At 40.9% G+C, this 10,509-nt stretch overlaps 1 protein-coding gene across 5 annotated transcripts in view; it reads right to left on the reverse strand.

The window, feature by feature from the left end:
• The window catches only part of mapk8b (mitogen-activated protein kinase 8b), an 87,932-nt gene that overhangs the window by 4,319 nt on the left and 73,104 nt on the right, over window positions 1–10,509 (reverse strand). For 2 of the 5 annotated variants that reach the window (XM_088284593.1, XM_088284595.1), the window contains exons 5-12: window positions 6,223–6,397; window positions 5,617–5,746; window positions 5,039–5,097; window positions 3,988–4,126; window positions 2,810–2,975; window positions 2,040–2,111; window positions 927–1,109; window positions 28–152 (exon numbers count right to left, since the gene is read on the reverse strand). In XM_088284593.1, the coding sequence (XP_088140719.1) occupies window positions 28–152; window positions 927–1,109; window positions 2,040–2,111; window positions 2,810–2,975; window positions 3,988–4,126; window positions 5,039–5,097; window positions 5,617–5,746; window positions 6,223–6,397 (1,049 nt within the window). Of the gene's footprint in view, window positions 1–27; window positions 153–926; window positions 1,110–2,039; window positions 2,112–2,425; window positions 2,498–2,809; window positions 2,976–3,987; window positions 4,127–5,038; window positions 5,098–5,616; window positions 5,747–6,222; window positions 6,398–9,634; window positions 10,012–10,509 lie in introns of those variants that run through there. The other 3 variants (XM_088284597.1, XM_088284596.1, XM_088284594.1) reach the window with 3 other exon arrangements.

Raw genomic sequence — 10,509 nt, forward strand, 5'->3', positions numbered from 1 at the left:
AACAACTATTTTTGAGCGAGTACTTACTGCTTCCACTTCAGTGGGGTCATACCACACGTTGATGTAAGAGTGCTGAAGGGCCTCGTCCACAGAGATCCGCTTGGAAGCATCTATGACCAGCATCTTTGACAACAAGTCTCTGGCTTGACTTGCTGACAAAAGATTTGGGGACGACAAATACATTTTAGTACATCATGACTCCATGCGCAAGAGGAAAAGTCCATCCGACAATTCTTCTCCAATCAAAAGTGCTCCGAATCAACAGTAAAACAACCACATCGCTCCATTGCACTGAAATTGTTTTCCGCCTTGATTAACACACAGCCTTACGGAAATAATGACCTATCACAAAACCACCTAAACGATTCTGACAGGGAACACGGACGTCAAATCCAATATCCTGATACTTTTATTAATGAGGACAGAAAGAAGATGTGCAACTCCCCCCGCACACCTCCATCTTCCCTCTGCAACAGCTTTGCAGTGCTTACTGTGAACGTTCGTGTCATATTCTCTCCTTTTCCTCGCGAAGACACGCTTGAGGTTAAATTGCGTCCCGGTAAATAACTTGGTGCTCAAGTGCCAGCTCGCATATTAAGTGCTTATTCCGGAGCAGTGGCTGTCACTTGCACGCTGTTGTCAAATCAAAATTGCAAGGTATGACAAATGTTACTCTTTTGTTTTTTTTTTTATTTTTTGGGACATGCTCTGCCTCCTCAGCTATCTGGAGCACAATAAATAAATTATATTGATAAATCTAAGGACAACATCTTGTGTCCAAGCACATTTAGATATTGTTGCATAACACCCTTAATGATCATAAGACCAACATTTCTTGGGGCTGACAGAAAAAGGGATTTCGACACAATCCGCATGATAGCTTTCACAGGACGGACATGCAAGGTGATAAGACGGCTCAGAATTACCTTTCAGTTTGTTGTGTTCAGAGTCAGCGGGAAACAGAACGTCAGGGAAGAGCTTCTCGAAGCTGTAGCCTGCGTAGCGCGGTCGGTTCTCCACGTAGGTTCTGACCGATTGGTTGAGTTTCATCAGGAACTCCTGAGACGGAGTGCCTAACTGCTCGATCACCTTATTCCACTGGTCAATATCTTTAGGTTGCAATGTTAAGAAAAGAACTGGGCCGAATATGATGGGAGGGTTCCCATTTCACAGTTTCAACGGTCTTGGAGTTTGAGAAACGTGGGCGGTGGAAACTTTAGAACAAGTAGTGTAAGCATCAGTAAACTAGATGGGATTCACACACTCCTAAATAAATAAAGTCAAACAGTTTGGAAGATTGGAGAAGTGACGGCAGGTGATGCTCACTCAAGTTCTCCAGATGTTGGAAAAGTCAAGATAAAAAGTTCATTGCAACCTCAAAATCACCGTTACAGGAACAGTCATAAAAAATGACTGCACTGTGATCTGTTCTCATGAAACTTGTTCGGCCTTTGTAAAAAAAAATGAAGAAAATTAGATAATGACCTGGATGATAAACAGAATAGAAATGAACCTTTTTCAATCAGGGAGTCCTTATTTGGGGATTCAAACACATTTTTAAATAATTACATCTTCCCTTTACTCTTTATTCTTTTCAATTTTTAAAAAAATAAACCTTTTGTATTTTGGGACTTTTCGGATTCTTCTTTCATCCCAAATTTAGGCATTGTGAAAAGAATAAAGGTTTATTCTATTCTAATATTTTGTTGTTCAGAGGTCAAACTAGTTGAGATAAGTACGTTCAATAATCATCAAAGTGTAAAGCTTTCAAGATGGCGCCACTATTATTAGCCAGTTTTGTTTTTTTTCCCCAAATGGCTGCATCCCATTTATGATGCTAGTGAGACAATATTCTTTGGTGAACGACTGGGTGGGTTGAATGAGCCCAATTAATAGTTTATATTAAGTGGCGGCTCATCTCAGACAATTCAAAACAATCAAAACGATGTAAAGGAATAAAAGCCTTCTTGTTGCGTGCAAAGATGTGAACAAGGATGAGACAAAGATGGCATTTGGGTGGAGGTTCGGCGTAAGGATACGATCAGTGCCAGGAAACAACACACTACCCCGGACCATTTCAGCCATGATGCAGCCAACTGACCAGACATCAACTGAAAAATGGAATGACAACCACTAAATTAGCATGCAGGATGTAAATTATAGCGAAAAAGAAAACAAAACAAAAAGAAGAACTTAAAAAAAAAAAGACAAAAACATGAGAACAATGTGATGTGGTCAAATAAAAATGAAATCCATGCAATGTAACAAAAATAAAAACAATTTATCAGCCCTTCGGAAACACTTTTAGGGAATACGTCAACAACTGGGTAGTGCCAATGGAGAGAAAGTTGTGCAAAACATGTGGACTTAAAGCCTTTGTTTTTGTGAGTCGTTCCAGTAAAGGCTGCAAGCGGTTCAAGGATACAATCCCTTCCCGGGAAAAGGATTTTGTGGCGAACCATTTCTGCCATAATGCAGCCCACAGCCCATATATCCACTGCAAATGTGCAGCATTAAAGAAAGGAAGAGAAATCGGCAACACAAATGTCAGCAGGGAAAAATGTACTTCAATGAAGTTGGTCAAGGGTAAGAAATAAAAGACAACTTTGAAAAGAATTTCGAAGCAAAAGAATTGGTTCTGACAATCACGAGAGGCCTCATAAAAACATCACACAGACAGTTACCACCCCCCCACAGAGCAAAATAAATAAATGCCAGTCGTGCCAAGATCCCCGCTGAGTGTGACCTTTGGAAGAACAAGGAAATAACGCTGCCCAAAGACAACAAATGGCCGCGACAAACCACTCACCGTTAGCCTGGTAGCCCATGCCCAGGATGACTTCAGGGGCGCGGTAGTAGCGGGTGACAACATAGGGCGTCATGAGGAGCCCCGTGGCAGCTGTCCTGGCCAGGCCAAAGTCCAGGATCTTCAGTGTGCAATCCGATTTGACCACAATATTACTTGGCTTCAGGTCCTGGAGAGGGGAAGTCAACATTAAGAAAGCTACACACATGATTGATTTGGATTGAGAAAAAAAAAAAAAAGGATTAAAAGAATATGCCAGTTTGTTCTTTGGATCTACTGTACCTTCAACATACAACAGTTTGATAACTCAATGTCAATTAGCAAATCAGTACAACTACTTACAAATATTTGGATCGCAACTAAATAAGCCAAGAGGTAAGCAGAGCTGCACTTTTAGCAGAAAACATTAGCGGCATTAGCATCATTAGCTAAGTCATCGATGTAAGGCAGATTTGTGTTTTGCCGTGTCTCCGCTGCATGCCCCATATGCATGGATCAGCCTAATCATCCAAACTGACAGTGAGTAACACCTGCTGATAAAGTGCTTCCTCCTGGAGGGAAAATACAAACGCTTGCTTTCCATTCTGAGCTCATTCGCCTATTTGCAACACCCTAACTGGTCAAAATTGCTACAGAACACTGTGAACAGTTTTAAATCACGAAACAAAAGGTGTAATATTTCTCGTTTTCTATTTAATCAGCCGCAACAGAGACTCACAATGCCGGATACATCCGGTGCCTCTGTCCCGTTAACATTAAGCTATGGTAGAGTGATCTCTTGAATGAGCCTGCTTTAAGTTCTTAACAGAATTTAAATTAGGCAAATGCGTGGCCATGAGTCATGTTGCATCTGTTCACCTAGTAAAGGCTTTGCGTGCCAAGACGTGCAACTGAGAGTGAGGCTGGTTTTCTCTGCCTGTGGCTCATTTAGTTCTGCTTGGCAAAGCAAGAAGCTCTCCGCTGCTGCTTCTTCAATGCGGGTGATTGACGTGTGTGTATGGACATGTGTGACAAGAGGAAGGGGATTTATTTTTGTATACAACGTTACATTGCTTCAAGGTGAACAAACAAGTGTATTCTAACAACTTGTAGATGTCAAGTCCAAAACAAAACTCGGGTATTTTTCACAGAAATGTCAATAAATCCAAAATGTGTGTAAGTGCGTGTGTATGTGAACTGACCCTATGAATGATTCCAGCCGCATGCAAGTGTTTGATTCCACACAGCATCTGGTAGAGCAAATAGGACAGCCTCTCATGGTCCAGCTCCATCTGAATCACCTGGCAGAGGTTGGCGTCCATCAACTCCATAACGAGATATCTACAAAGACATCCAAGTGGGTTAATCCAAGAAGTAAAGATGTAAATACACACGTCATCAAAGTCACTTAGAAGGGATAAAGTCCACAGAATTCAATGTGAAGCTGATTGTAAGTCGAACTAAAAATTCCTTACACAATCATTTTTTTTTCATGATGAAAACCTGGACTGCCTTGTGAATGTTATATTTGTTGCCACCGACATAGCACTTGCATCCCGTGGCATTTAAGAAGTGACAGATAGAATTCTCATTTTCAGAAATAATGACATAATATTGTCTGACAGCCGTTACGCCACCGTCTACGAACTGTTGTCAGGAACTTTCAGATTTATAATTGAAACCCAACGGCATCTCTCACTTCAAAGCTCATTATTTGTGCCCAGAAGAAGCAACACACCAATTCAACGGTTAATTTAAAAAACGAAAAAAGAATCCATACCAATTAAATTTACACAATACACTTTTTTTTTTTATACATTTAAAAAAAAAAAAAAGATCAGGGGCTACGCTTTCACCCTGGAACTTATTTTGCAACCCTCCAGCTACCATTTGTTCAGCTTCCCTTTTGAGCTCCAATCAAGCAGAAACAAGAAACACAAACATACAAAGATGCATGCACACAATTCTACTCCAACGGGATGACACTCTGTGGTCTACTAAATCATTCCAGTCCACATCTTGGTGGTTTATATGTCAAGATATTTATCAGTCATGCCATGTTGAAATGTGGAAACACAGAGAACACAGCATCTTAGTCTGATTTTAGATGTTGTTATATGCAACACACCAACTACAGATTCAGCTCAACTCTCAAAGCGCTTATAAATGTCAGCAAATATAATCCAAGCCCCCTTGTGTGCTTCCCCCTGCATTAATCGACACGTGCAAATGAGTGAGCTGGGTTCTACTCACACGTCTTGAAACTCCTCCAGTGTCTTCTGTGGTGTGAATACATTTAATAGACCAATTATCTGTCAAAATAAAAAGGAGGTTATTACTCTGCAGCGGATAAAGCGTTATGAAATGACAACATGACCGCCACCACAATCATGACAATGCTGGCTGTTCATCTGAAAGCTTGCAGCTGCCGGAGCAATTATCAAAAACTGCAGGATATTTATTTTTCGCATGTGGGATGAGAGGGAGTGCGGACAAATACAAGACGTCCCGAACGTACGATGGTCAGTTATCATTATTTGCATTTTGGACAATTTTAGGGATGCAAGATTGAGATGTCAGAACAGACCTCTTCTAGGAATAATAAATGGAGGTCCTAAAAAAGATGATTGAGAAACAAAACATTTTCCGGGGCTTTTCCCCAGCCTAAGCTTTGCTCCATATTCAATCCGCTGATGGAAGTTTTGTCAGGTACGCGCGACGTGTGTACTGTACTCACCCCCCCTTGTGTAGAAGGATGCATTTGAATTTATATGGAAATCAAGCCACGCACAAATAAAAAGAAATCCGAAGAGGATGGAAACCAAACTTACATTCTTGTGGTTGACACATTTCATGAGCACCAATTCTCTGTAGGCTCGTTTGGCGTGGGTTTGATTCTGAAAGGGTCTGCTCAGCTTCTTGATGGCGACATTCCTCTCCAAGTTGTGGTCGTAAGCCGAACTGACGTGAAAATGCAAAGCAGAAGACTCAGACAACCGCTGGACACAAGGTGCAGCCAAATTCATGGGAAAGTCATATCGGGAGCTTTGTGGGTCAGAGTTTCAAATCGGTTCGCTTTATTTATTTATTTTTTTTTTAAATTGGATTTTGTTTGGCGCCTGTCTTATAAATACGAGCCAAAAACGGACACACCGGATTAGCAACAAACTCAATGCTAGCAATGCTAACCGCAATTTTAAATTGACCCTACAAGTGCCACAATCCAATGTAGTCAGCAAAGAAAATGAAACACAAACAGTTCTCATAAGTGGCGAGAAGCACGTTATGGATTTATTTATTTTTTTGTGCATGTCGTGCAGAAATGCAGCAGGATGCTGATTGCATCCCTGCGCTGTTCAACGCCTCCTTACGGATCAATTCAGCACCAAGTCAGCTTGACAATAAATGGAAAAAAGTCCAAAATAGAAGTGACTCACCAGACAATTCCCTGTGCTCCGGACCCGATGGGTCTAAGGTTCTGGTAGCGCTTTAAAACCATAAAAGTTGAGTCGCCCACATCTATACTGTAGTATTCCTTTTCACGCTTGTTGCGGTTCATGGTTTTGCCTTGGACTGGGGCTGAGCATCCAAGTGGAGGAGAACGCACAACACCTGCAGACATCGGGGTGGGGGGGGAAATGTAGCTATGAATATATAAAACCATTTACATTTAGTTCTATACGGTCAGCAAGTTTAGGCAGTAAAAAAAATTAAATATAGATGAGAAAAATTTCCACATTTTATGAATAATAGAATTTTAGAACCATGTGCTTAAATGTGCTTCTATTGATCCTCCAGTTTCTTCATTTTTCACATGGATGATATATTTGGCTCACTAGCCAAGAAACGGTCACAGGTGCATTATAACATCCTGGCTTATGGAATTATATCATAATTTCCCATTAAAAAAATGTGTAAAGTCAATTACAGTAATTATCCCACTTAGCAGTGTGACCTAAAATTGTAAATCCAACTCTTAAACTCAGTTAGAGTCAAGCTGGCAGAAAGTGAAGCATTTTCGCTGTAGCGTTGGAAACGTCATACGACCTCGCGAGTGCAGCAAATGCACAACATGCAAAGGAAAATGTTCAAGACAATAGTGCAAAGAGAGAGGCAAAGGATGAGTGCAAGCAGGAAGTCGGCTCTCATGCCAACTCCAAAAAGGAAGAATCATTAGAGGGATTTGGAGCATTGTGCTGAGAAGACTGGCTTGACGATGATAGCTGGATATTTCTCGGACCGTGACTTGGCCTGATCGTCATTTGCGTGACTGCCAAGCGAGCCTCCTTTCAGCGCCAATTAGCCTTCAAACATCCATTGGACTTTCTATTTATTGTCACTGCTGGTCAAGTTCACTACAGACTATTAATTGGGTTTTCATGTGCAGCACTTTCAGCTTGACCAATCAGGGTTCGCCATAGCGAGACACTTGCATGATTTGCTGGCGGATTTTATGCCCTTCCTGATACAACCCACCCTTTTTTTTATCCAGGCATGACAATGACATTAATCAACCACACAAAAACACACCAAATATTAAATATATGCCTGTGAGTATTGTTATATTATCTGTCTAATTGTGTTGCTGCACCATCTGGATTCAAATATCAGTTGCTTAAACTACCACAATTGTTTCAATGCTAGTTTCATTAACTCTTCTAGACCGTTTTGCATTACACGAGCAGGATTTTGTAAATGATGCGACTTGGATAAATAAATAACATGGAATCGTCTGTTTTATGTTAAACTCCAACTGTAAGTGGCAATGAAAAGCTTGAAGCAAGCACTGCGTGTTGAATTGTTCACTAGCTGATTGTTGTGAAGTTAGTCGCCACCATTTGGCGCTTGCAACGACAATTTTTGCTCACAACTCAAGACAAAATGTATCGGCTTGTATCTCGAAAAACTTGTAAGTCTAGGTAATACTCGGCTATCTTTGTAAAGGAAAAAATGTTGACGCAGTCCAGTGAGTCTATGTTAAAATTGCAGGCATGCCATCTTATCTGTCTCCTCTAAATCCTGTTTCAGACTTCCTACTCAGCTTTGCCTCCTCCTTTTCTTTGAACTCTAATCATAACAAACACCCACTCCCTCCTGAAAGTCTGCAAAGGGCCCAGGCAGTCTGCAGGTACCCTGCCAGGTTCCATACTTCAAAGTCAAATGTGTCACATCATTAATAGAGATTCCAAAGGTTCTAATCATATGCATGGCACATTCACAACGCATCAGGTATCGCAGGCTTTTAAGAAAATCAATGAATGATAATGGGCTGAATTAATTTCCATTTAGGGGACCAAATGGCAGAAGTGTAGCTCAGAGGTCAACGCCATCTATTGAGATTTAGACTGCCTGGAAATTTAACAGCTGCTTTGCATGTTTCGCAGCAAACCCTGCAACCATCATCATTATCAATACCGACACAGGTCCTTTGGAGTACCATTGATTAGGAAATAAAACTATTAAGACAAGATAGGACACCGCATATCATAGAAATTCCTTTTCAGTGGGTGAGCTCCAACTGTTGATCGAGCCAAATAGAAGTCAAAGTCCACACGGGCAAGTCTTGCCATGTTGATAATTCTGGCTCTGGTAAACAAGCCTTGCTCTTATCTAAATCAATGGTGAGAGGCATAACGACACTTACCAGAGTCACTGTGGAATACACAATGTATTAAAAAATATGCAGTGAAAATGGCTAAAGTCATACAAATAGTTTGCTCACTTTATTTCCGAATAAGATTTGTGCACCTTTCCCACGAGAGCAGACAACTCTACTTACGACACAATTTGAAGGGAGGTTATCAATATTCTTCCTTATAGGGAATCTTTCTATACCAACAAAAAGATGGGAAAATACCCAAATATTTATCACTAAAATACAACTTATGAACATGACTGTGTTGGTTGTTATCAGGGGAGAAAAAAATTGAGAAGGGACCACTGCGGTACATGTAGGTACATGCATTTGCAAAAACATTGTGTGGAATGTATCAATTCAAATTGAATGATGGGTACATTCCTACAATCGTGGCTGAGAGCCTTCCGATAAAGAGCTGTATGAGGCAGTCTGTGCTTCCATTTACAATAATTAAAAGGCAGAAAAGTCAGTGTAGTTTCCACCTCAACCATCATAATTTATTTTTATTAAACAAATGATCAAGGGGTGGGTCTGAGACGACAGAGATTCACTCAGTGATATACAGCGACCAATGAATAAAAGCAATGCAACCAGAGAGATTACAGGCGCTTGCAAAAGAAAAATGACAAGCTACAATACATTGCTTTTGACAAAGAGCATTAAAATGACTGCATCAGAAGAACCTAGCTGCATTATGCAACTGCCAACGGCAGATATTCCCGATGCAATTCGTAGGTCATGCAGTGAGGTCAATTAAATGATTTGGTGTTTTTACTGGGAATATATTATATATAATCACATGACATCAGTCGTTATATATGTCAAATTTGTCATTTTAAAACATTTGACCATTGGGTGCACAATATGCAAAACCCAACAGTGTGTGAATTCGTTGACAGTCTGCTGGCTCTTTGGATGCAAGAGTCCGTATTATGTCACAGCAATTAGTTGCACGAATGTTCATACTTTGCGGTTACTATGAAACGCAAAAGAGAAAAACGGGAGTATGTTTTAGCAGCTGCTCAGCCTGGTCGCCTTGTACCAGTTAGGCCAGACCTGTTCTGTGTGCTGTAGCGGCGTGAGTAGCAGACACACATTTACGTTCCCGAACGTGACTCAAATTCGCCACTTGCCATCCCCACCCCTCAAGTGTTGACAACACCACCACCAACACGCTTCACAGGTTAAAAACAACCAGACGTCGAGCTCACCCCTCTCCGGATAATTCCAACAGTGTCGACCCGCAGTCGCCGTTTGCTCGCTCACCGGAGACGCAACCGGGGCGGTTATGGAGACAAAAACAACGCTTCAATACTCCGACGGAGACAGTTCGGTGGCCCTCAAACTAACAGGCCGGGGTCCCGGTAATATACATGTGTGGCTTCGGCGTAACCTAATCTTTGAGCTTCCGTGACACGAGCAGTTTCTGCCATTTCATACCGACGTCGGCGGAACCTTGCGACGTTTCCTCGGCTGCACAATGAGGACCAGGGTGGGACGTTCAAGAGCGTCCTGCGCGTTCCCGGTTGCTGCTACGGGCACAAAGCGGAAATGACGATAACGCAACGTTTCGCAACCACGCTGCGTTCAAGAGCACGGTGCTGTTGACTTCGAACAATATTCGTTTGGCTCTTGTAAAGGCAATTTCCGAATTATACTAAATACTAAATACTGAACAAATAAAAATAAAATATGAAAAAATACAGATATAAAGATTATATAACAAACTGCTACGGGGATAAAAGTTTATATAAACACCTTAAAATTACTGCAAGAGCATTTCATAGCATTTTGTTCATCCGAATACTAAATAGAACGGATGCACGATTGAAATTAGTTACAAAATCATTAAAGCATTTTAACATTAGCACATTAAATATTCTAACTCATTTTAACGCATTTATCAGATAAAATGCATTTCTTTTTCCACTCTACCGTCAACCCCCCCAAAAAAAACAATACATTTTCAAAGCGATCCTGACATCACAATAATAAAATAAATAAAATCACACAATTCCTACCATAAGAACCATAACAAAATGTTTTAACCCGACGTGAAATCTGGCCCTGTTTAGTTGAACAAAAA

Source organism: Idiotropiscis lumnitzeri, chromosome 20 (genome assembly GCF_059441095.1).
Source record: "Idiotropiscis lumnitzeri isolate Australia: NSW breed Sydney's pygmy pipehorse chromosome 20, RoL_Ilum_1.0, whole genome shotgun sequence".
Classification (NCBI taxonomy): Eukaryota; Metazoa; Chordata; class Actinopteri; order Syngnathiformes; family Syngnathidae; genus Idiotropiscis; species Idiotropiscis lumnitzeri.